Source organism: Podarcis erhardii, assembly GCF_964252035.2.
Source record: "Podarcis erhardii genome assembly, chromosome: 2".
In the NCBI taxonomy this organism is placed as follows: Eukaryota; Metazoa; Chordata; class Lepidosauria; order Squamata; family Lacertidae; genus Podarcis; species Podarcis erhardii.
Genome location: NC_138498.1, coordinates 79,213,026 through 79,240,202, shown reverse-complemented (window position 1 = coordinate 79,240,202; position 27,177 = coordinate 79,213,026). Strand labels below are relative to the sequence as shown.

The following is a 27,177-nucleotide window of genomic DNA, read 5'->3' as shown; positions in this document are numbered from 1 at the left end:
ACATTTCAAAGGAACAGTGTGTTTTGCCATATTGCAGCAGCAGAGAACTTAAAACTTCTTTATGCTTCTTTAGTAAACTGGCCCTTTAACTCTGGTGCTCTACTGCTGAAGTTGAAGCTCACGGCCAGGTTCATGCTGTTTTAGGAAATTAGTTATCTATGCTTCCTACTGTCTTGAGAATTCATTGTTTTCAACCTGCTGATTATTATATTTTTTAATTGTCACAAGCTGCTTGAACTGTGTAAATTAAGATTCCAGTTTCTTAATGTTATGTGGAAAAAACAGAATTTTTATAGAACAACCAAAGCAGTGATAATACACCTCAATCTCCTATGACTCACCAGTCAGTGGTTCTTATGGAGTTCATGCAATATGCTAAATGCTTTCCCACCCCAATATGTCGAACTGCTCTGTAGCTTTCCAAAAAAAAAGAAAAGAAAAAAGCCCAAACCCTGCCCCTCTCACCCATACAGCTAAGAAGGAGCACACTTAGCAGGGGCATAAAATATTTGCAAACTGCATGCCCCTGTTTCAGGTCACTGCTAATATGGTGTTAAATTAGAAGCTCCTCTTACAAATTCAGACTTAGGGCACTTTAAAAAAAAGTTAATCAATACTTCAAACAAATCCATTGCTAAACTGCTCTACTGCAATCCTGTCTTGGTATCATTTGTATGTTCCAACTGTGTATGCCTCTCAGGCAATGCTTGTAACATTTCCTCTTCGTGAATGATCATCTGTGTAACCGGCATAGAGGCATTATTCCAAGAAAATGTTAAAAGGGACAGGGGGAGATTAGGGGATGAAACTAAAGCTGAGCCTTAAAGTGAAAGGAAGCAATGGCTTTGACATACATTTTTACTTTGACGAGAGAAACAGACAATGACATACCATATTGCAGGCTAATTTATATCTTCTTCTTTTTTTTAAAGTCTTCTAAATAGCCTAAAATCAAGAAGAATGTGTTTTCTGGAAGGCCTTCGTGATTATTCCTGACAATGACTCACAACAACAACACTGTGATGCAATCAAAAAAGGTAACCTTTCCTTTGGTAGAGCAAACCTGTCATACAGTATTTTCACCAATGATGTGCTTTTTCCTTAAAGGAAGGCGGGGTTACAACTAAGTATCAGGGCAATAAAAAAGGGGGGTCTTATGTCAGGGACATTAGAAGTCAGTTAACAAAAGTATATGTTCAGGCTGAGCTGAGAGGGCTCCCCCCCCCCCCGCAAAGCATTTTAAGTCTGCTGAAATTGAACTGCTGGTTGCACAAAGAAGAAAGCAGACAGTCATTAGGAAGTTTAGATATAAACTCAAGAGCGAAAGAACATTTTCTTCAAGCTGGCCAGCAAGCCGAGTTTCAAGCAGCATGAATCCTCTACTCAGTACCTTGTTATTTTCACTGCTACTTCTTCTAACCCTCAGAATTCAGGAGCTTATAGAGGCTTGCAGCTGTGCCCCTGCACATCCACAGCAGCAAATCTGCGATTCGGCTTTAGGTGAGTCATAAACACTATACACTTTTTATGCTGCCTGTAAGAAATCAACTGACGCTAGATTAACTGTGGGCATACTTCTCTGCAAACCCTTTAGGGGCTCATATCCAATAATGGTTGTTTGGGACTCTGAAGAAGTGGTTACACACAAAAAAGATTTCAAGAATAATATTACAAAAGCATCTGGAAGCAGTTGCTCCCGTTTATTTTTGCTTTTCAGTTTTCTCTGCAATGATTTGTTGTAATTGGTGGCTGAAATCTTTTATGGGTTTTCTTCATGACGAGTTTCTGAGCATTAGATTCTGACATTTAATATGTAGAATAATAAGGATGTGATTATATGTGTTCCGTGGAGGGCTTGTAGGCATTCTGTTTGTTACACTGCTTTCTAAATAGATATTAACATTCACTTTTTTTAAAAGATAATCTGCTTTTTATCATTTTAAATCGAGAATGTATCATGCTCAAAACATGCTATTTAAAATTGTGTAAGGATGAACATTTCTGCAAAATACTCTATAGAGTCTAAGTATAAAATGCGTGTTTTATTACTAAGTATTTGATCTGTATATTTAAAAATCTAAAGTTTTACAATTAGAGAATGGGATAGGAAAATGTGACTTTTGTAGTCTTTTCATTTTCAGCTTGAGCTGTGGCTAGTTAGCTTCCATCCAGAGTGAACAGTAAATGTAGAACATGAGTTTCTAAAATGTCACAAATTAGCATCTCTATGGGACAGGCAATACCTTCTGCATACTGATTAATTGCTTTCATGTGCTGACAGAAAATCTTTGTAGCCATGACAAACTCTGTTTAAAACCATCAATTAAATTGTTTCTTAATCTTGCTGTGTTAAGTAATGTTTTCATTAAATTACGTACACCAGACATTACAACCTAGAATAATGTGAAGTATAGGAAAAAGTACCAGCTAGTGTTACTTCAGTTAAACAGCTGTTAAATGCGTAAAAGAAAGCAGTACTCAAAATGCATCTGATACAATTCTGGTGCATGACACTTCTTTGAAATGTGAAATATATTCACACAGATATTGTGCTGATGACCAGTTTGAAACTAGGAAATAAGACTCTGACACCCGACAGTGTTTAGCAGTACATTAAGCGTCAATATAAAAAGAGTGAGAGAGGGGGAGGATCCCTCTACACAATTCTTCAAATACCTTTTTCTAGGGTTCCAAAACCAAGCATGCAAAACGCTAACTTGATCCAAGTGCATGCATTACTTAAAAGTAAACAAATACCTCAGCTGCTACAATGGAGCAAAATGGAATGTTTAGTTTCTTAACAGATTTAATTCTCGAAGTGCTTTATATGGGCAACTAAAAACATAACTTGGTGCATATTTAATCTGGACTACTGAACCTTTACTTACTCAGGTCTTTGGAGTGTTAATGTGACAGGTGGCTGGGGAAAGCAAAGACCATCCAGTTTTTCTATAGAGAATATAACTACTGACTAATGTGGACTATAGAGAAAGATCTTATGCTTGCTATTATACCTACTAATAATAAACTCAGCTGGTGACTACTGGCAGGATTCTAGCCAAAATGGGGCCACTAAGAAACAAGAGGGATGTATCAACATTCTTGAAGAAACCTCAGAAGCTCAAAAATATTTAGCAAAAAGAATTGAAGGGGGCCAAAGCACACCCACTCAAAACAGACCAGTGAGAATTGAGCATGCTCAGTAGTCACATAATGCTGACTGAGGTGTAGTAGGAAAATGAGGAGCAGGGGATCGAATGCTGAACAGAAGCACTAAGTGCTGCAGCATTTTGTTGTAGGTCCTTCTTGTAAACCCATATTTCCGTATTCTGAAGTACACTTCGCAGCCATACTTAAGGCCAACGCTCAGAAAGCATATGGAAGAATGCCACCTATGAATTAGGTGCTTGCTTTTGAAGTATGGTCACAGAATTGTGAATGTTTCCTATACCCAGGGGCTAATCTACTATAAAACAAATTAAGCTTCAACTTCAGGGCTCCTAATCCCGGAGGGAGTGACTTTATTCATGCATGTATATAACATCTCCCTAATTTTTACCAGCCCCCCCCCCAATAACTTGAAAACTATAAGGCATAGGAAATATTTATTCACACCAGTGACTTGTGGGATAGTCCAGTATAGCAATTTTAATCAAAATCTGAGGTATAGTAGTTATTTTTTTAAAATTGTGGTGATCTATCATGGAACAACCCCATTGAAGAAGATAACAGTGGTTACCCAGATCTCGCTACTGGTTGCAAAGGGGTCCCCACAACAGCTCAAACTTCAGGGCCCCCCAAATGTAGTTCTACCACTGTCTATACCTGCTGCCCCCTTTTCCAATTCAAACTTGAGAAGGAAGCATGATAGAGGTTGATATTTGTAGAATTCTCTTAGGACATTATAACTACTGAAGGAGCTCCGGTTGATATACTGTGAGGGATGGAAGTGATCGTATGACTGCTCTTGTGTAGCTCTACTTTGCAAGAGTTGTGGGTTGTAAAAATTCAGAAATATCACTTCCATAGTCTGAACATCCTTTTTACAGAGCATGAAAAATTAGAGAATGATTACGAAAACATGAAAAATAGTAGTATGTCTGTGAATGCAGAATAGCATCTAAATATGATAAATTCTTATCACCAGACTTTCACTTCTTTGAAAGTTCTTTACTATTTTAGTTCTAGTTAAGTTATTAATAATTGTTAACTTCTTTACTGACTACTTTATAAAACTTTTATCTTGCCCTTCCAATGCATTTGCTTTGCTTACGTCAGCCATCTCAGAGGTCAGAAACATATATATATTTGTATATATTACCTATTGTACATATAGACCACTGAAGAATGGTCAAAATGTGTTAGGCTTAGTTATACGCAGTTTATTTTGATCTTTTCAAATGAGTATTCATTGGTTATGTCAGTTTAATTTATTTATATTTATAATATAAAGCTGCTTTATATACTAGTTTATACTACTCTATTATGTGGTATTTTAATGTTCGGTTTGCAGTTTCTTTATCCATTGGGATGTTCAGGGAATCTCACAGCACATAGTAAATCAATACAAAAAGAAGAAAAGAAAAAAATGTTATACTAAAGGTATATGAAAATTGTGCTAATGCTTCAGCTGTTCCTATCTTTTTTTGCCATTCCGTTTCTCTTCCTTTTTATTAATTTTGCTCCTTTGAAAATTACATGTGAATGAAGGAGGGTATCCCAGGCACTGGTTAAATCAAGAGACCGTATACATGGGTGACCTTTGGCTAATTCAGAACCCTTATCATTCCCAAGATGAAACAAGAAACACTTTCATTGTTGCATTTGTCTGTGTGATTAGTGGTTTTGCTGCTTTTGTTGCTTCAAGCTATGCCTAGTTTCGAAACATTCATAGCTACTAAGTAGGCCCAAGTAACTTGGAAGAAATAAACTGGTGTGCTGGAATTGAGAAATATCATGTGGGATGGTGGCAGAAAACAAGTGCATGATTCTTAAACGTGTGTTTGTTTCAGTATATGGCAGCAAAAATTCTATATTGGGCACACAGTAGACAATTACTGTTTATATACCTTTATATGTGACCTTACTTGACAACTAGCTTCAAAGTAATAATTACTTTTCAGAACATGAGCATTATTTTTTACCTCCTACATCTTACCTCACACTTGATTCTACTAGGAAGTAAATTAGACTTTTAAGAGTTATTGAAAGAAATGGAGCCTACCTACTGAAAATTACAAATATTGAGCACTGTATTTGTATCAAGAACCATCTTTGCTCAAAGTATATTTTAGGAGAGATTCCAGAATTCAGGTAAATGCGTAAAAGAAATCAGTAAGCACAAAAAATAAGGAACCCACTGTGTGAGAATCTACACAAATGTGGGGGGGAAACAGGGGTTCAGGTCAACATACGAAGCTACAATATATAGCAAACAAAGTACAACAAATGTGTTCATCACAGTGTACCCACTATTACAAGGCATACAGTGCATACAAGCGGAACTTCAGACTTATCACAACAAATACAATATAACAATTAGTAAGATATATTCGTATCGCCGGCACAAGGGAATTCTTGAAAGCGGTGGAGCAGCTATAGCAGCAGACAGGACCAGAGCCTGGTGATCCCAGTTTCGAAGAGAAACTCCGTCAGTTGGCAATATAAGAGAAAACTGTGGCAGCCCCAGCCAAACAATATAATATAAACTCTTCCTGACTATGAGAAGCAGCCATACAGATAAACTGCCCTACCTCCTCCTCCACCCCACTATCAAGGCCTAACTGGATGCTTTTTAATGGACAGTAAGGAGAGAGAAGTTATATGCATCTTCCAAGTATCTATTTATATATACAATACTTAATATTTCTGGAAACAGAATGTATGTCTTAGTTAGTGATGATGGATGCTTTCTATTCCTCACAGATATTCCTCACAGGCTCTCATAGAATTTCATGTTTAATCTGGCCCTCTTCCATGCTGATGAATTAAATTTTCCATAAAAATATAAAGTCTCTCAAAAGCTCAATCCTTTGCATGCTTACTCACGTGTAAGTGTGAATAGAATTGCAACATCGATGCTCTTTGTGTACATGATGTTGGCTCTCCTGATGTTCTTATGATCAATAGGACAAATGGAAGTAATATACAACCCCCACTCCACCTTTAGCTAACCATAGCTTTGTACTGAAATATTGTGGGGGTTTTGCAAAGTACCTAGAGGATTTCTAGACTCAAAAATGAGGTAATGGTGATGATAATATTAATAATAATGTGATGGTGATAATAAGCAGCTGCTGCAGCTGACACCTGTGGAATAATCAATATTTTCAAGACATTTTTGCTCAGCCTGTGAGGAATTGGGAGTTCTGAGCTGTTGTTTAGAACAGGAGCAGCTTGACCCCATGACCCCATACTGGAGAAGCAAGTTCCTTTGCAGCAGCAACCTATGCCATAAGCTTGGATAGCTGGCCGCACAACTGAATTCAAAGCCCTTAAAGAATAATTATCCAGCTTTCACAAGTGGCAGAATAGTTCTCCCTTCTATAATTCATGGCCACCAAGTAGCTAGGAGTTAATACTTTTTCTTTTTTTCTTTCTCGAAACCTTTATTAGGCATTACAGATATAGACCATCTTAAAACAGCCATATAAAAAAAATTAAAATATATACAAAGAAGCAGCCATATAATATATATACACTAACAGAAATGTATTAATACATAAATTCTACCTCCTGGACTTAAGATGCTGGCCATTCCTGCTTTAGGTCATCCAGGGCTAGCCCAAGACATTTTGCCACCTGAGACAGAGAGCAAGTGGCAGAACTCCCTTGCCTGGTCATGCCAAGTTGTATAATACTCAATACTGCCAGCAAAGTTGTTGCTGTTTTGCAGATGAAGCAGAATATCCCACAACAGTCTACCCTACACTCTGGCAATATAAATACAGCAATAATACATTAAAAAACTAACAATATGCTGCCCTTTCAAAAATTATCGTGCCTAAGGTGGTCACCTCACTCTCCCTTATGGTAGGGCTAGCCTTGAGGCTCCTTCCTACAGGACATCTACATCACTGTTAAGTGCAGTGATTTATAAAGCTAGAAGGAGCTAACACATACCTTTTCTGCTGCATAATGCTAACTAACAGTCTTTTTCAAATGTCCTCATTTGCCGCACAGCAAATTGTATTTTGTTTGCTCAAAGGAAGTGTGGTTTGGGGACTATGGAAGCATGTTGGAAACATTTTTAAATTTCTTTTATAGACAAACTCATGAACCTCAATGAATAAGATCCCAGCGTCTTTGCCAGCGATTTTGTTATGAGTTCTGAAGCTCTGGAACTCATTAAAAAAAAACCCTACTGATGTATTAATCAGCAAACTTGGGTGATCCAGTATTTTACCACTGAAAGAATACGAAGTAGCTAATTTGTGTAATTATCACAGTTGATATTTCCAAATTGGCTACCATTCATCACACTAATGATGGCTGACTCCAGCTGAAATAAGAGAACAGCATACAGCTGAACACAAATTGGAAGAGACAACCCATACTGATACACAGGAGAGCGACTTCATCATTACAATTTTGGTTAACCAAATCTTTAGGGGTCTGTATTTTCTTCATGACTGCAAGACAGAAATATCTAGAGCGGGCTTTCTGCAATACTGCAGGACACAAAACAACATTTTTTTCTTATACAGTTGTACCTTGAGTTACAAACACCTCAAGTTAGAAACGCTTCAGGTTACAAACTCCACTCACCTGGAAGACTTACATCGAGTTGAGAACTTTGACCCAGGAGGAGAACGGAAATTGTGTGCTGGCGGCACAGCGGCAGCAAGAGGCCCCATTAGCGAAAGCACGCCTCTAGTTAAGAAGTTGCAGGTTAAGAACAAACCTCCAGAGCGAATTAAGTTCGTAACTAGAGGTACCACTGTAAAGCTGTCAAAATAAAATTTAAAATGCTGTGGCCCGTAGGTGGGATTTTCTCATTCAGTATGGTTTCTTTGAAAATGCATCACCCATCAATAAAACTGCAGCTATGCACATATTTCAGTTATATAAAATTATCCTCAGAGAAAGGGCGGGGGGGGGGGGACACCAGGGATAACTGACATGGTCCACCTCTCCTTTGTTGAGTTTGGCAGAGTAGAGGGAGGCGCAAAATAGTTTTCAGGCTGTTGGCTCAGGGCCCAGGGAACAGGCAGGCAGGAATAGCTACAGAATTCCCTCATTTATCTATCTCTTTTTGGTGATATCCGACATCAAACAGTAGATGGTCAACCATCTACCTGAGGCTTGAGACTTAGGTAGGAATGGGCTGTGAATATTTTCTTATCAGTAGCCCAAAATTTCTTTCAAGAGGCCTTAGTATCCAATTCGTTGGACACAAAAGTTGTTGGACATGATGGCACCTATGCTACCCTCACATGATAGGTAGATGAAAAATAAGAGAAACTGCAGAAAAATTAGAGAGAAAGAGATCTTAATCTTCTACCTGTTACTCTCCCATACATCTCATGACTACAATTTTCCTTTTTCCTTCACTCCTTTGCTGTATGCAAGAGATGTTCGAGGGAGGATTAAGGTGTTAAGACCTTGCATGGGAAGGAAAGATTGAATTATCTCTTCCTAGTAAAGAGCTCCAGCAACTTGTATGGGCACAGAGGATAACATGTCTAGGAAGAAGGGCAACCATATACGACCATCCTTCAGAGCAGCAGCATTGCTATGCTATTTGAAGGCTGCTATACATTGTTTACCTTGGGAACAGTTTCTTTGCCTAATAGTAGTGGGGTGGGGCAAGGACATCCATTTTCATCTGGTCACTGGTGGAAGGCAGCACACAGAAGCTTGGACTGCACAGCACAGAAAGCTGAAATATATGTAGTTTACTGAGAGTGTGGAAATATGAGGGTACTTGGAGAGAAGTTTACTTATTGCTACCAACTTATATTGAACTAATGCAAGAGCAAACCTGGGTTACAGCTTGTGGTTAGTGAATAGAGAGCTTAACTATAAGAACTCCCAATTTGAACTAAATGCTATACCAAACCTTGGCTCATCTTGACACAGCAGTACAAAGGACTGAGAAGGAGCGATGTAGCTATGAGCTCCCCTTAGGAGTCCGCATATTCCCATCGTGAAGTCATGTGAACTAGCCTGATACAGCATCAGTACTGCCTTAACAGAATTTGGTTGAAATCTAGATGTTAGCACTTGCTATGTGAAATTATTACCATAGGAGAACTCCAGTCTTAATCACGTTCAGCTTCATATTAGATGGGGGTGGGAAAGAGAAATAGGTAAAAGGTAAAGGTACCCCTGCCCGTACGGGCCAGTCTTGACAGACTCTGGGGTTGTGCGCTCATCTCACTCTATAGGCCGGGAGCCAGCGCTGTCCGCAGACACTTCCGGGTCACGTGGCCAGCGTGATGAAGCTGCTCTGGCGAGCCAGAGCCGCACACGGAAACGCCGTTTACCTTCCCACTAGTAAGCGGTCCTTATTTATCTACTTGCACCCGGGGGTGCTTTCGAACTTCTAGGTTGGCAGGCGCTGGGACCGAGCAACGGGAGCGCACCCCGCCGCGGGGATTCGAACCGCCGACCATGCGATCGGCAAGTCCTAGGCGCTGAGGTTTAACCCACAGCGCCACCCGCGTCGGGAAAGAGAAATAGACTGTACTAAATATAACAGCAGCTGTGCTTTATAGTACAAATAATATGTCACACTACAGAAAGAACAGGTGAATAAATTCTAAAATGCCTGTTTTGCTTTCATTTACTTGCAGTGATTCGAGCAAAAATTTCCAGTGAAAAAGTGATCGCATCAAGTGAAGACCCTCTTCATACTCACAAAATGATTCGATATGAAATCAAACAAATAAAGGTACATGAAAAAAATGTTTATTATGGTGCTTAAATGCCATTGAATACTACTACTACTCCTGGTCAGTTTTATACTCAATTTCCAATGTGCACATAAGGGTGCAACACATACTACTTATCTGGGCATAAATTCTGTTGAACTTCTGATCAGACATATATAAGATTGTGCTGTAACATGATTTTATAGCTTCTGAAGTAATCATGTCTGATCCATGTTTAGGAGATATATTTTTTGTATTGGAACTTGTATGAGAAAACAACTAATGCAAAATCATAACCGTAAGTACTTGTGTTAGAAACAAGATTCAGGACAGATTCAAACACTTTGCTTTGCAGATTCTTGGAAACTAATTGGTAGCCAGTGCAGCTATGCCAGAATCGGGGTTATATGTTCAGCCTGTCCTGCCCCAGTCAACAATTCTGCACCAGCTGCTTTTTGAAGTCTTCAAAGGCAGCCCAACATATAACACATTACAAGATGTTACCAGAACTTTGACAACAGTAGTGTTTATATATGGTATCAGATTCATTTTATACCACCATTGGTAGGGGCTTGAGAAAGCCTAGGATGAGATATTCCCCAACTATTCGGTTTAGGAATCTTAGGGTTACAATGGTTGATTCAGACTTTAAGAGTGCACACTGCATGGGTTTAGATGGTTCTTATGCATACTCTTGGCAGACAAAGCTTTCTGAAAATATGTATGATGGAAAGAGAATCTGTCTAATCTACATTTGTCTCTAATTTCAAAGTCAGCAATAAGTGTAAAGGTGTCATTTGATTTTGATAATGAGTACCGGTAGTTCTGTATAGCCAATATTCTGGTTCACCTGAAAGGTCAGGGTTGCAAGTCTGAGGATGCTCTTAGATCCAGCATTGTTCCTTGATACTCAGGTTGGGTCCACATCCAGAGGAACCTTTCATCAGCTTCAGCAGCTTCTCCAGCTGCATTCTTTCTTTCTCTTTTGCAAGTGGCAGAAAGAAATCCCATTGAACACAGAATAGAACATATTTCACGGTGTAGCTGGCAATAGAGAAGTCTTTTCCACCTGCATTGCATCTGGGGAATTCCATTTAGGGCAGTTATGAGGCTGGAGGAGCCTTGTGGTTATGATATTTGCAAGACCAATTCCTCCCATATCTGCGCTGACTTCAACACGTGCTTCGTGACAGTTTGTACTGGCAAACACTTAAGCACCCACCTATCATATTTGCTTGGATGAGTTCAGCAGAGAGCACTGCTACTGATGAACACATTTTATTAGGGGAAAAAAATCAAGATACATAAACTTTTGAGTGGAAGATCAAAATTTGTGCTTTGACTTAAATGGTACTGTAAAGACATAGTTGTCTTACTTGTTAGAATATTTATAGACCTGAGACATTCCTTTATAGTTTCCATCCCTTGTAAATGGTAATAAAATATAAATGTGCGAAGATAAAATAGATTTTTTTTTTTTAAGTAAACTTCATTTGGGTAGATAAAATTCACTTGTGCTATGTTGCGATGGTTGGCCTAAATTTAGATCTGTTGCTATGTTTTTTAAAGAAACCTTTCTGTTCAGCATTTAAACTTTAGACACATATTTTTCAGCAATATTTTGAATTTATAGCTGTTTACAATTGTCAACACTTAACACAATATAATAATGGGAACTCATTTACAGTTGCATTTCATTAACAATTGCTGATGGAAGTCATTTAGAAGGCGCATTTCATGATTTCCTTTCAAAAATAATATACATAGGCTTTTTGTGTGCATTAAGAAAGAATTATGTCATTCAGGGGTAAGCAACATGGTGCCTTCCACATGTCTTTGGACTATAATTTGATCATCCCCAGCTAGTAGGCTCAATTGTTGGTAAAAATGGAATTTGTAGTTCTAGTAACTTGCCTGAATACTTTCCATGTGAGCATTGGACAATAGGAAACTAAAATAATACTATCAAGAACAGAGGCTCAGCATATAAGAAGGCCAAAACTGAATATGTCACTTTTCTGAAATTCATACTAAAAACAGGGTTTAATACAATGCTAGAACTCAGCCTTACACAACTGTCAGGCTAATCAAGCAAATATTTGTGTGAAAATTATTTATGTTAGACATTGTTGTGGTTTATACATGGTTCTGTTGCTATGCAAAGTAGAATTTCTAAACTGTATAACTAAACATTTAACTGCAGCCTTGGCTAATGGCTTGATTAGCCTCCAGTTTATAACTGAGGAGCAAGCTAGAAGGGAGACATTCCTACTCTGCTGTATTCTGTAAGCCCTGCCCTAGCCCTCCCAGAGCAGGCATGCCAACGTGAATAAAATATTGTGGGGGCCCAGGTAAGCCCTTCTCCGGATAATTGATCACATGACGTGGCACACACACACTATTTGAATGGGAATGCCCATCAACTTTGGGGAAGCATGGTCCCCTCAAATATTTTATTGTGAGGGCCGAAGCCCCCACAGCCCCTAGGAGTTGGCTCCTATGTCCTAGAGGACTACCCTGTGGACAGAAGCTTGCACATACTGGCTAGTCAAGCCACAAAGCTGAACAATCTTATCTAGCTGTACTGCCACCCACCATACCACCAAGGTATCAATTGTAACCTCACAAAAAATCTTAGTCACAACACTTTTTTCTTTTTCCTAATACAGATGTTCAAAGGATTTGAAAAGTTGAAAGATGTTCAATATGTCTTCACACCTTTCGATTCCTCTCTCTGTGGGGTGAAATTAGAAGCTAACAACAAGAAGCAATATCTCCTTACAGGTACGGTACATAGAAGCCAAGGCAGTACACAAAATATATATTACAGTACCATGGCCAGTGGGAATCAAGAGCTTATTATGCTATTTAACAATATAAATACTGGAGCCCATATAAAGCCAAAGTTTGGGCTGTGCTGCTATGGAAAACTGTGCTCGCATAAGTAACATGATACCAAAGGGAGGAATTAAAACATTGCGCTCTTGTGGTTGTTCCAGCAGCGCAAGCATTTTTGCTTGGCAGACAGCATGAACCCCTCTTCCCCTCTACCTGCTTTTATGGGAATCCTCCTGACTCTCTAGCATGGGTCTGAGGAAGCCATAGCGGGATGAGAGGGTAAGAAAGGCCCCCTTGCGCTGGCATCCAATAGCATGCAGAATTAGTGGGATCTGGGCCAAGAGACCCCTGCACCACCACCCAACCAGCAGATTGGGCTAATTGGGGCAATCTCCTGAGAAGATAGCAGTGGGCTTAGGATGAGAAGTTCTGTTGCACTTGTCTGCACATGCAGTGATTTAGTTGGATACAACCCAGAGAAATTTCTGTTACAATTGCACCCCTTGTTTTAATTCAAAAAGTTGTCCTTCTTGCCATTTCAGATACGGAGACAAATTTGTAAACTACAGTACCAACTAAAATTTAAAAACTCAAAAAAGTCTAAACTGTGCCATTACTTCCAATAGTGGCTATCACCGTGTCCAGGCCTGTGCAAGAGGGAGGCAGCCAGGTACACTTGCCTATGCCTTGGAGGACTAAGCCAGCTAACAGACCAGCTGCTTTTTTTGTCTGAGTTTATAACTTTTTTCTAACAGGACTCCTGCCCTGGGCTTCAGACAAGTTCTGCATTGGCCTGACTATGTCTATCTGTTTACGATATGTGACACTCCTCCCCCCCCCAAAAAAACCAGTAGTTTCTAGCAGGCAAGGTATACAGAAGAACAGTAGTTTGTAAATTAAAATAAAATGTAAGAAACTCTTCCCTCTGCCTGAGTATGCACAGTGGCCTCCAAAAACCACATTTGGAAAAGAGAAACAAATGGGGTGAGGGGCAGAAATGGCTTGATTCAGCCCCAAACAAATTGTGCTGTATTGCTTTTATTGTAATGTATTTAGTACAGTGGTACCTCGGGTTACATATGCTTCAGGTTACAGACTCTGCTAACCCAGAAATAGTACTTCGGGTTATGAACTTTGCTTCAGGATGAGAACAGAAATTGTGAGGCAACGGTGTGGCAGCAGCAGCAGGAGTTCCCATTAGCTAAAGTGGTGCTTCAGGTTAAGAACAGTTTCAGGTTAAGAACAGACCTCCGGAATGAATTAAGTACTTAACCCGAGGTACCACTGTACTTAGTTGTTTGCTGCCCTGGGCATCTAAGAGAGGATAGAAATTTAAATAAATAACAACAATAAAAACAGTATCCTGGAGGAGACTCAGGATGGGTCAGTGTTATTCCATTTAATGGTGGGGTTACACAGCAACATTTCATTGCAGGCTCCATGTATTTATTCATTATGTTAAAAAAAAAATTGCTTCAGCAAATCTCAGGGTGACATTCACAAGTAACTGAAGTTAAAAAGTAAACCACATCCTTGATGTGGATTGTATCTTTAGTGTTGGGAATGCAATTCTGAATGCTGTGTTTTGATGTTTACCCCAATGCAGGACAGATTTTAGATGATGGTAAAGTTCTTATCCATTTGTGCAATTACATTGAACCATGGGATGACCTTACCTTCTCTCAAAAGAAAAGTCTAAATCAGAGATATCAAATGGGCTGTGGTTGTAAAGTAAGTATACCTTACCCATTGGAGTATCATTGCTCTTTCAAACCTATAGCACAAGAAAGGTTGAGCAAGGCAATCTCTTTCATTTGAGTATTTGTTTCAACTCATAAACCCAGGCAGCCAACAAGGTGCCCGCCAGCAGTTGTTGGGACTACAATTCCCATCAGCCCCAACCAGCTTGGCCAGTGATCCGGAGGGATGGAGGTTGTCATCAAACAGCATGTGAAAATCCTATGTTGGCTACCCTGGAATTAGCCTTCTTTGGCCTGCCTTTTCTCATTAAAACTAATATGGGATGCATTCTGACTTGAAGGAAAGTATACACACTTTCCCACATCAAGCTGCCTTGGCTTGGGTGATTCTTGTTAACCTGCCATATCTAGCACAACTTTTCTTTGTATTTCCATCTGATCTCCTGAACAGTTTTCTCACCGGTGCTAGATACTGCTGGAGAGAATTAGATGAATAGGCCATGTTTCACATGAAAATATATGTTTATCATAAAAATGGTGCATGCACTCAAGGCTGGTTCCCGTATTTCATGTGCATAATGTAGAAATTTGTCCTTAAGGTACATGTGCAACATCAATACAAACTTCATGACTCTAAGGGTCAGACTACATGTTTAGCTTAAGGTGAAATGTGCAGCTAAATTTCTTGGTTTTTTTTACAATCTTAGGAAGCCTCACTGCAATGCACTGGGAAGTTTATCCCTTCCCTCCCCAGTTACAACTCACCCCACCCCACCTCCTGTGTGACAAGTACCTGTTGTCACTAATGGGACCTTTTGTGTAGCCACACATCAATTTTGGGAGGGTGTCTGCGGCTAGGAAAGAAGGGAAAGCAAGAGACATAGGGCTTATTCAAATTTACTTTTCCTTCACTCCTTCCAGGCACTGTCCACACTTTGAAGGTCTATGTCCGAGCACCCTTTTGTTCCCCCTCTGGAGCTTTCCCTGAAAAAATCCACTCTTTAAAGCTCAACTGGAGCAAATGGCAATTTGCGGAACATCTGAATTGATGTTTGCTCCGATTGAGTGCTAAAGAGCAGGTTTTCACAGGGAAAGCTCCAAGTAAAAAACAAACTAACCCCCCCACACACACTTGGACAAGAAGCTTTAAAGTGCAGCTTTTGCCTGGCAAGAGCTGACCAATAAATAAGTGTGGATAAGGTCATAGCAGCATATCATTAACAGAGCATAATCTGTAGCCTGACCATAAGAATAATTTGCGGAAATAATGTTTTTATGATGTTTTGAAAAGTTTTTATTTTACTTTTCACTGTGTTTAACCAATTCACATTAATTCTTCTTCTTCTTCCTCCTCCTTCTCTTCCTCCTCCTCCTCTTCTTCATACTAATAATATTTAAAAGAAGGTAACATCTCACAGGAAACAAAATGTGCAGTCAAATATATACCGTACTAAGTTGGTCAATATTGTCTTATGATCTATGTTGAAGGAATGCATTCATTTGTACATATATAATATATATGGTTGGCCAAAAGATCTAAACTGTTCTATGTTGAAGAAACCCTTCCCTTGTCCCAAAGCAACTAGAAGAGGACTGAGGAACGTGTGGCCCTCCACACTACAACTTTCACTATCCCTGACTATTGGCCATGCTGGCTGAGACTGAACTCATCCCTGAACTTTCCATAAGGTTTACAGTATTTCACTACAGTCTAATAATTTGGGTACCAGTTCCTTTGCAGATATGGGTAGATAGAATTGTACGCACTGGCAAAGTATTTTTAAAAATGGGATATTAATGTACTTTTCCATGTTTAGATTTCTACTTGCTACATGGTACCCTGCTCCATCTCTACACCAAATGAATGCCTGTGGACAGATTGGCTGATAGAGAGGAAGCTGTATGGTCACCAAGCAAAGCATTACGCCTGTATCAAACGCAGTGATGGAACATGCAGTTGGTATCGTGGTGGCCCTCCTCCAGAAAAAGACTTTGTTGACATCAGTGAACCATGAATCATGTAATTTCTTTCAAAGCCCCAGGGGGTTAAGTCCATCCGACGCTGTGCGCTCACTGCTGCTTTGAACTTCCGACAACTGTCTCTTGCTTAGAAACAAAAGCAAATTGTGCTGTGCAAATAAAGTACAGAGGTTGTAGAATTGGCATCCAGTCAAGAAGAGAAATGAATCTCCTGGAGGTAGCACTCCTTGATAAAACTTTAGAGAGCAACTATGTGGAAGCACTTCTTTGTTCTTTAATAATAACAATAACAATAACAATAATTCTGCTTTTGAAATCAAAATGAATGTAACCATATAAAACAAGATTCATCAAAATTTGGACTCCTGTTAATAGGATGAATTTGCTCTGTTTTATTCCAAAATAGCACTTCTGAAAAAAATGGAGTAGCATGAGACATAAGAGCTTTGACAGTATGTATATTATTACAGTCTGCTGTAAAAAGTCTGATGAAAGATTATTTTTCCCATTTCAGATTATTCAAGTTAAATGTTTTGTGAGTGCCATTTAAAATGTTCTACTTCACTCTTCTGTATGCTACTTACTATGTCTCATCTAGCCTTATCTTTGTCTTGAAGGATTTGTTCATAACACATATTTGATAATCAAAACAGATCCAGTTTAGCAGTCCAATCAACTGGAATATACTCTAAAACAGAAACTAAGGCTGATTATTGTATTACACAAGCATTATGACATCCGCATCCCCTGAATGAACACCATGACATTATCAGGCCAAGTAAACCCATCTTCATACAACTTAGAAAAATACATTTTTTCCCTTCTAGTGGTTTGAGAATGTATGCGGTTCTCAAGTCTTGCTAACTTATGCACAAACAAGCAAAATGAAGGGAGCAAAACATGGACAAAAGAGAAAGATGGATGAATTGATCCTAGGGCATGAAATGCAAGTGCCTCTTGAAGTATTGTAGGGCATTTCCAGAGGAGGCTGGATAGAGTTTGAGAACCTTTAGCTTAGACTGAAACACAAAGCTAGGATGATATGCTGTGGCCTCACACATGGGGTGAAAGTATCATGATCATCACTACTTCAATAATTATAGATGTCCAGATGCAGTGCCTGGAACTTAAATATTTTGAAATATGATGGGACAAATCAAGGACAGCTCCGGTATAACGGCCTCTACTGAGTATGCAATTTCCTGGTTTCTTCATGCAAAATAGTTCTACATTCATAGAATCTTAGAACTGTAAGGAATCCTGAGAGTCATCTAGTCCAGCCCCTTCCAATGCAGGAAACCCAACTAAAGCATCCATGACAGGTTGCCATACAACCTCTGCTAAAAACCTCCAATGAAAGAGTATCCACAGCCACCTGAGGGAGTCTGTTTCACTGTAGAACAGCCCTTACCATCAGAAAGTTCTTCCTGGTGTTTAGCCAGAATCTCTTTTCTTGTAACTTGAAGAGACTGGTTTGGGTCCTAACTTCCGGAGCAGGCAATTGAAGAGGTGCTAACCTTCTAATGATATCCCTTGATGGTGATCTGGCCACTGACCTGCTTGTAGTTCCTAATTATTGATACCTATTTTCTGTCCACCACCATTTTACAGCAGAATTCACAGACTGCAGCTCAGTAAGACAACATCTGCCCTGCATGCAAAAGGTCCCAGGTTCAATCCCCAGCATCCAGAGGCAGCTAAGCAAAGGCTTCTGCATGATACGGTACAGAGATGTTACTAGCCAGAGTACACAACGCTGAGCTAGATGGACCAATGGTCTGATTCAGTATAAAACAACTTCCTATGACCTATGCATTCACCCCAGCTCATAAATTTGTTTCTATAGATACACCATAAAAGAGGAAGCAGGAACAGTGTTCTCCCTTGACCATGAGCATCTCTGACTATTTCATAATCCAGTGGAGATGCCACTGTTCTCCATCTGTTTTGCAAATTGCATTATGAGGCAGTGGGACAGATCCATATGCTGCAGCCCCAGGCACCTTTTAGGATACAATGGGACTTACTACTCAGTAAACATGCTTAGGACCATACTGTTATGTAGAAACATGCTATGAAGGATATCTACTTCCTAAAACAGTGTTTAAACAGCTGAATATGCTATAGATTTTGCAGAATGTAGAAGTCAACTTGTTTGTTGTACCACAACAATTCCCAGAAATGTGACGCCATAGAAAATGAATATATATATATATATATATATATATATAGTAGCACAAGTTTTTATTCTAAGCCCTTTGGCACTGAAACATTGGCTTCAATAAGCATATAACTCACATTATTTTTTCTGAAAAAATATATTTCATTTTCCAAAATGGATTTTTGATCAACATTTATATATGGTTTTTTGTGTGAAACAAGTTATTCAGTGTAAGACTAAATATAGCAAGCCTATTCTACTGTATCATGCATGTGACTTTTTAATCCCATAAATTACATAGTAGATAGCAGGTACTTCAAAGCAAGTACCTACAAAGCAAGTAATGTAATTTCCTTGAAAAATAAATCCCAACATTTCCTCATCTATTATTTCAATCTGCAGCATGGGTCAATTTGTAACTGCTGATTTCCTTAGGTAAATGTGAAAATACATCAAGGAAATTGCCAAGCTTTTATCCTAGCAGCAATAAGCATTTAAAACTAAAAAATGCTAATTTTTAAAAGCTATCTACTGAAGCAGTTAAGAAGAGTGCTATCTTTGTGCAATTGCAGTTTACTGCTTTTTAGAGGGAAAACAGAACACAAGACTTTTCTAAAGGAATATAAGTATATCCGATTGACCAGCTTCAGAATACTCTGGTATAAAATTCTGAACAGCAAGTTGTTGAGGAGAAGGGAACTGTGAGAAACTCTTGAAACATCACCCAAAAAATCTGCCTAGACAACGTCTTTAAGTACTGTGGTTTGGCTCCAACATTACTAGTGACAATCCCCTCTCCCTCTCTCTGGATCATCCCACAACAGCAGCTAAGCTTTTCACAGAAACTGCAAAATCTATCTGTCATTCTGCATCAACTGTTTTCCAAGTCACTGCCTTTACAAAGTCTCCCTCAGAGAAAAAGAATCACAACAGGAAGAATCTTCAAAATTACAGTCATCACTGCTTATGTGAAATGTCCATAATAAAAGAATGCATGTGCAGATGAAGAACCATGGTCATGTTTATATTCATATATCATACAGAATATTAATCAGACATTTTATCAGCCAGCAAAATAATTTTATTGAGCTATCATGACTTTGTGATGTTGGCATAGAAAAGAGGACACACATATTTTTATTATCTTGTAAGTGAATATTTCAGACTCAGGAATGTCAGGTAAACATCAGAAAACCAAATTCAACTAGCATTGCAATCGTGAACACATAGTGCAATCCTATGTATGTTTATGCAGAAGTTAGCCACACTGCTCAGAGGGACTTACTCATAGGTAAATATGTATTAGAATGCATTTTTACTGGGAAGTTGCACTGAATTTAAGGAGCCATACTTCCAAGTAAACATATCTAGGACTGTGCTACAAATCACTTTTTATGGTGTAGAATTTTTTTAAGGCCCTCGTTGTTTAATAATAAAATATTTTGAATCAATAGAAAGGGCTAGGCATATTCTGTCATGTACTTTTTAAGAAGAATCTAGATATTCATTCAAATGCAAGTTTCTAGCCCATATGCTGTTGGGAAACACCCAGGTATGTAATCTACAGTGTAATACTATCCAGAAGTAAGTCCTATTAAATTCAATAGGCCTTACTCCCACGTAAGTGAGATTAGGCTTGCAGCCTTAGGAGCTTCATGAATACAGAACTTGTATTACGTATTGTTAACTAGAAATTTCTGGCTATAGCAGAGGATTTTCCAAAGCCTACCTCATTTGCTCGAAGGCAAGTGAGAGACATGTTAAGAATACAAATTAGAGAAGCTAGCAATCTTTCCAACACAGCCCAAATTCCGAGGAGATTCAGATTAAATATATGGCATATAAAGGGCAAGACATGTTTTCCTAAACACTCAGGATTATGTATTTGTCATTTATATTTCAGAGCAAACACCACAGTAACAGAGTGTATCTGTAAAGTGCTCCTCATTCTGCTTCTCTTGTACTCTTTGAAAAAAAACAAAACACCATCATTGAATCTGCCAGAGCTGGAGGAGGGAAAAAAACAAGCACTTGCAGTATGAAATGGTGTTTCAACCACCCACACAGCAAATTTTGTATTTTCCAGTTTGCGATTCCTGTACTGTACATTTAACAATTTAACATTTAACAATGCTACTCTTCCAGTGCATAGCAACTATTCTATAGCAGGCTTTTCAAAATAGTACCACCTGATACCAACACAGACTGTTCTCTATCTGTCTAAAGTAAACAATGACTTCCTCAAACTGCAGTTCAGCTCAGTAGTCCTACTGTGGTTCGTGTACCACAACTCTCTGGCAAGCATGACGAACCACAGACTTCCCTCCATCAATGGAACTGGGCAAGGATCATCCTCATAGTTGTGTTGTGATTCAGAGGTCCACAGACTTCTTTGGATGATCCCAATGCTTGTCTCCAGTTTCTAGGTTGGGTGGAAAGTTGGGACTTGACAGAACTACAGTGCCAAACAAGCCCCAGCTTTCCATTCCAGAACTGAAAAAGGACAGTGGGTGTTTGTTGTTTTTGCTGGTGCACTTCTGAGACACTCACAGCTCAACAAAACAAGTTCAGAGCTGTGGTGGCAGCAATTGTCCCTGCAACTGCACAAGGTTCCCAAGGCTTCCTAGCTGTGCAGGATCACCCCACCACTCTTCAGTCTGGGGAACGGGGCTTGGGCTTCCTCTGCAGCACAATCAGGAACAAATTTCCTTTTCCCAGGTCCAAACATGGAGGTATGGAAGAGAGTGGGTGATTTTCCTGGTGTTGCACTGAGTTTCAGATGCAAGTCTGAACATTCTGTTGGTGGCTACTTATTTTTGGTTGCTTAGGTCCACCCATTTTTTTGTTTGTTTGTTTGCTTGTTTGTTTCCTGCCCAGTAGTGGTTTTCTTTTGTTATCTCAACTAAGATGGGATGGGGAAAGATTTCTCCCAGAATGACACTCTCATCCTAAAATATCCTTCCTACTCACATTCAAACCACTACATTCATTGGTCTGGAGAAATAAGAGGATGTGGGAAGCCACTCCAGGCTTCCTTTCCAGAAGTCCATTATTTTATCACATACTAGATGGCATATTTGAAAGTGAGAGGAGAAATGCTTGTTAGTGTAAAGCTGAACATGTGTATAATCACAGAAACCAATTGTTAACAGCAATCCATGAATCAAATGCACTCAAAAACCACAACAGCATTTGAGGATGAGTCAGTGACAGCTACGTTGAGTTCTTCTCTGGAAAGTACATCTTTCATTTCAATACAAAATTAAAAAATTCCTTCCAGTAGCACCTTAAAGACCAACTAAGTTAGTTCTTGGTATGAGCTTTCGTGTGCATGCACACTTCTTCAGATACACATTCTTCAGATACATTGTTGACTTTCAATGTTTCTAATGGTTTATTTTTAAAGTCTGTTAAATAATGTTTTCCCATTTTCAGAACTTTAGATATTTCAGCTGGGTAGTTAACCAAGTTAAGGTCTGTTGGATGAAACCAACTTTTAAGTAGCATTTGATATCAAGTAATAGCTGGTGGGCAGAGCTATAATGTGAATCATGCATTATTATAGCTCCTTTCCCTACTACATAGAATCAACTGGTATTTATGCTTTTTATTCACACCTACCATTTCCTTGTGATTGGGATAAAAGGTTTGCTCAATTAAAGGGAACTTCTCTGGTCCCAAGGTTCTGTAGATGGACACCAACTGAGCAAACTGCAAAAGAAAATAAACAGAATTCTAAGCTCAAAGCTCAAAATTACTTCAACACTGTTATTCAGCACCATAATTACTATCTATCAAAAATTCAAGAGCCTGTTAAAAGATCCCTTCTAGTTTACCATATTCTGATTACCCACCTACAGAAAAAGAATGCATAAAAAGTAAAATATGCAAGTGCAAATGATGGAGAAAATAATAATTTCATAGACCTGTATTGTTTTGGCAATTCCATTTTCTTTTGAGCCTATGGCCTAGCTAAACTAAAAAGGCCTGTGCCTACTTTTTACAGTATAGAACAAGCTGCTTTTAAGTATTGTATTTAGCTTATGTTTGTTTTGGGACACAGAAAAGAATAAACTGATAGAATCCATGGTGACCGCCATACGCATGAAAAGAGAATCAACTAGTCATGGCAGTTATGCTTAATCTTGAATTGTTTTGTAGATAGATAAAAAAGGATATTGGGAGACATTTAATGAACAGGAAAATTAGTCAAAGTCTTAATAAAGAAAGACACCGAAAAATGATTATATGTAATTGACTGATATTACAATGAGGAGCTAAATGATTCTGATTGGTTCAGGATGATGACGCTGGGTTGCAACCGCTATGGGAAGACTGCTGTGATTCTTTGAATGGTGAATGTAAATCACATGTGTAACCTGGGAGTGTATAAGAATCATTGCTTTGGATACAGCCCTTCGTGGCCTCTCTATGATTTTTAAGGAGCCTGACCATAAGTATATTTGTATTCAATATAGGCCTTTTATTTTTACTTGGAGCCTGCATCATTTTCTTTGGGGTTTCTGTGAGGGATACCTCCTATCTAGGAAGCCCTTTCAAATATCTCCAGCACCAATTATCCCACATGAAATTAATGGCACTTAAATTTAGAAATCTGCACCGGATATCAGCACTGGGTATTTAGCATTGCTCATCTGACACACTTCTGCACAGATTTTATACAGTGCAGCTCATCCCAGTGGGGCACCCTGTCACAGTCCTGCTTACCATGGAACAATTGAAAGCTCACTTTAAGTACCAACGTTCAGGTGTGGGGCAGCTGGGCATGCTTGGTTGAGAGTGGCGTCATAGGCCAAACCAGGACCCATGCTGGACCTAATTTCTCACCCCAATGTAGAAGAATTTAGAATTGGGGTTCCAAATAGGAGAATTTCAGTGCATTTTTCCTATGGGATTATTTTATAAGATTGCAAAACCACCAGCCATTCAACGGGTTTTTAAGGCAATTCTCATACACGCCACACCTATGAAGGAGAACTTAATTCCATATGCCCTCATTTCCAGTCTTCAAACTATGAAATCTCAGTTGCAACAACAACATCCTTGACTCAGTCTTGTAATCACAGCAGCTATCTTTGTGGGACTTCTCTCAGCAGAATCAACAGCCTCCAGAGCCACAGCAACATTGGAGTTGAGGATTGTGCTATGCTCTAATCACACACTTAATTCTCCATTAACAAAAATGTTGAGCCTCCAACAGACAATTTTCTGCCGCCAGCCCACATAGTTCAGCTGGATGCCAATGACACAAAACATAATAATAATAATAATAATAATAATAATAATAATAATAATAATTTATACCCCACCCTCCCCAGCCAAGGGAGCGGCTTACAAGCAATAATAAAAACAAGATGAATGATTACAACTTAAAAACAAAAATAAAATACAACATTAAAATAATGGAACATTAAAATATTAAAATGTAGCCTCATCGCAGGAGGAGAAGGAAAAGAAAAAAGAAAGAGAGGGAGGGAGGGAATCAAATTGGCTCCAAGCCAAAGGCCAGGCGGAACAACTCTGTCTTACAGGCCCTGCAGAAAGAAATCAGATCCTGCAGGGCCCTGGTCTCATGAGGCAGAGTGTTCCACCAGGCCGGAGCCAGGGTTGAAAAGGCCCTGGCTCTGGTTGAAGCCAATCTAACTTCCTTAGGGCTTGAGACCACTAGGGTGTTGTTATTTATGGACCTTGAGGCTCTCCGTGGGGCATACCAGGAGAGGCGCTCCCATAGGTACGAGGGTCCTAGGCCGTGAAGGGCTTTAAAGGTCAAAAGCAGCACCTTAAATCTGACCCTGTACTCCACCAGGAGCCAGTGCAGCTTGAAAAGCACTGGGTGAATATGCTCCCATGGCAGAGACCCCATGAGGAGCCTCGCTGCAGCATTCTGCACCCGCTGGAGTTTCTGGGACAGCTTCAAGGGCAGCCCTGCGTAGAGCGAATTACAGTAGTCAAGCCTGGAGATGACCGTCGCATGGATCATTGTGGCCAGGTCGGGGCGGGAAAGGTAAGGGACCAACTGCTTGATGCGGCGAAGGTGGAAAAATGTCGCCTTGGCTGTTGCTGTAACTTGCGCCTCCATGGAAAGGGAGGCGTCAAGGATTACACCCAAACTGTTAACGGAAGGCAATGGCACTAATTGGGCCCCCGCAAGAGAAGGGAGTTGGTCCCTCATCCCCATGCCATCCCGACCTAGCCATAGGACCTCTGTCTTCGAAGGATTTAGTTTCAATTGGCTCCCACAAAACCATCCAGCCACAGCTTCCAAGCATCTGGTCAGTGTGTTCGGGGCCGAGTCGGTGTGGCCATCCATCAGCAGATAGAGCTGAGTGTCATCAGCATATTGGTGACAGCCCAGCCCAAAGCTCCGGATAATCTGGGCAAGGGGGCGCATAAAGATGTTAAAAAGCATCGGGGAGAGAATTGCGCCCTGCGGCACTCCACACACCAAGGAGTGGCGCGACGACATTTTCCTCCCTAGTGCCACCCTCTGTCCCCGACCAGAGATAAAAGAGCACAACCAGTTACGGGCTATGCCTTGTATCCCCACGTCTGCGAGGCGGTGGTCCAGAAGATCATGATCGACCATGTCAAAGGCTGCTGACAAATCTAAAAGGATCAGCAGTCCTGACCCGCCTCGATCCAGTTGTCTACGGAGATCATCTGTTAGGGCGACCAGAGCCGTCTCCGTCCCAAAACCAGGACGGAAACCGGACTGAAATGGATCTAATGCCGATGTTTCCTCCAGAAACCTACCAAGCTGTTCAGCAACCGCTCTCTCAATTACCTTACCCAGGGATGGAAGATTTGAAACTGGGTGGTAATTGGATAGGTCTAAGGGATCTAATGAAGTTTTCTTTAAGAGTGGACACACCACTGCTTCCTTCAGTTCCCCTGGGAATGTCCCCGTGTCAAGGGACAAATTGATAATTTCAACCAGGGGGGTCCACGCAACATCTGGACACTCCCTAATCAGCCAAGATGGGCACGGATCAAGGAGGCAGGTGGTGGGCCAACCAACTTGGAGGAATCTATCCACATCAGTAGGGAGTATCCGATCGAAATGGTCCAACACTGGACCTGAAGTCAGTTGAGGGGCCTCCAGTTCAGTCACTGTATCTAAATTGACAGGGAGGTCATGGTGGAGCAACAGGACTTTCTCCACAAAAAAGCTTGCGAATGCCTCACAGCTGTGGGTCGAATTTGTGCTTAAATTTGGTTGTCCTCCTAAGGACGTTATTGACCTAATTATTCTAAAAAGTTGTGCCGGGCGAGAGCTAGCGGATGCAATGGAAGCTGCAAAGTAAGATTTCTTAGCAGCTTTCATAGCCATCTCATAGGCTTTCATAAGCGTCCTATAAGATGTTCTTGAGGCTCCATCACGAGTCTGTCGCCATACTCGCTCTAGCCGTCTGAGATCCCGCTTCATTTTCCGGAGCTCCTCAGTAAACCAAGGGGCCCGGTTTCGACTGGGTCGCAGAGGGCGCTTAGGCGCGATCTCATCAATGGCTGCCAAGAGCCGGTTATTCCAGTCCTCAACAAGGTCATCTAATGAGTCGCCAGGAGGAGCAGGGTTCCGTAAGGCTTGTTGGAATCTATCAGGATCCATCAGTTTTCGCGGACGAGCCCAAATAGGTTCGCCACCCGAGCCAGGGAGGATAAGCATGAATGATAAGCATAAGTTAAAGATTTGTCACTTCAACAAATTAACAGGAAGAAACAGCACTAGCAACTTAGGACTCTGAATCAATTTTAAATATGGCATAGTTAGTCCACGAAATGGTGGGAAACCAGGATGAGAAGATCTCTTCAAGCTAATAACTAGTGTTTCAAGTCCCCTCTAGAGCTATTTTCATTTCAACTGTATGTGTGGTAATAAAGAAAAAATAACACATATCAATATGGGAGAATGTTATGGTAATTGTGTTTTACCTGGTAACTAAACATCTGAAGTTTATAAGAAACAACAATGACATATACCAGCAACATCTATGCTTATACTTCAGAAAATTTCTAGCACAAGAGATTTTACAACATCTGTTCTTTGATCAAAAAAGAAAATGAATGTGATTCATTTGAATATTATTCAGTTCGAGTGATGTTATCTATGTGATTTGTTTTTAAGTATAAAAATAACAGGGAAGAAAAATGGGGCAGCGGGTGGGGGGGGGAATTAAACATCTTTGGTTCTGTTTGCAACCATCTATCTACTTTTTCTTTGGGGAAATGGATCACTGTCTGTGATTCTATGATGTACGAGGATGACTGTGCTTGATAGTTCAATGTCTTCATAGATTTGACTGTGAGAATTCTTGTTCTTAGTGAATTTTCTTTGTATTGCTAGCACTTTGTCTTCTTACCTTTCTCATATAAAAGCTGTCTTTTCATCTATTAAAGAGCTTTTCTCGAGTGAGAGCGATTGTCAGCTGAAATCTTTATGTGTACCACCAATGCTTTGTACAGATAATAGTAAGCACTTGGCAAGAGAGCTCTTTCATTTGATAATAAAAGAATGTGTAAGATATATTTTGTTATCCTAAGAGTGGAACATTGTAGCTTTGAGTGAAATCCCTAGGTATAGGGTACACTGAATGCTAATGCTATA

General features: G+C 39.9%; 2 protein-coding genes across 2 annotated transcripts in view; one reads left to right on the top strand and one right to left on the bottom strand.

Annotated features, from left to right (window-relative positions):
• The window catches only part of SYN2 (synapsin II), a 147,748-nt gene that overhangs the window by 46,546 nt on the left and 74,025 nt on the right, over positions 1-27,177 (bottom strand). Inside the window, exon 5 of the mRNA XM_081848235.1 lies at positions 22,176-22,265. Within this exon, the coding sequence (XP_081704361.1) occupies positions 22,176-22,265 (90 nt within the window). The remainder of the gene's footprint in view (positions 1-22,175; positions 22,266-27,177) is intronic.
• On the top strand, positions 1,131-18,595 carry TIMP4 (TIMP metallopeptidase inhibitor 4). Its single transcript, XM_081848583.1, has 5 exons — positions 1,131-1,500; positions 9,798-9,895; positions 12,545-12,659; positions 14,320-14,444; positions 16,231-18,595. Exons 1-5 carry the CDS (start codon positions 1,371-1,373, stop codon positions 16,426-16,428), a joined length of 666 nt encoding a protein of 221 aa, XP_081704709.1. The 5' UTR covers positions 1,131-1,370; the 3' UTR covers positions 16,429-18,595.

Bases quoted from the DNA above. Each gene is read 5' to 3' on its own strand.
- TIMP4 (XM_081848583.1), top strand. From the start codon at position 1,371: ATGAATCCTCTACTCAGTACCTTGTTATTTTCACTGCTACTTCTTCTA. The intron at 12,660-14,319 runs GTACGGTACATA...ACCCCAATGCAG, and splicing joins GAAGCAATATCTCCTTACAG to GACAGATTTTAGATGATGGT. The intron at 14,445-16,230 runs GTAAGTATACCT...TTCCATGTTTAG, and splicing joins AAATGGGCTGTGGTTGTAAA to ATTTCTACTTGCTACATGGT.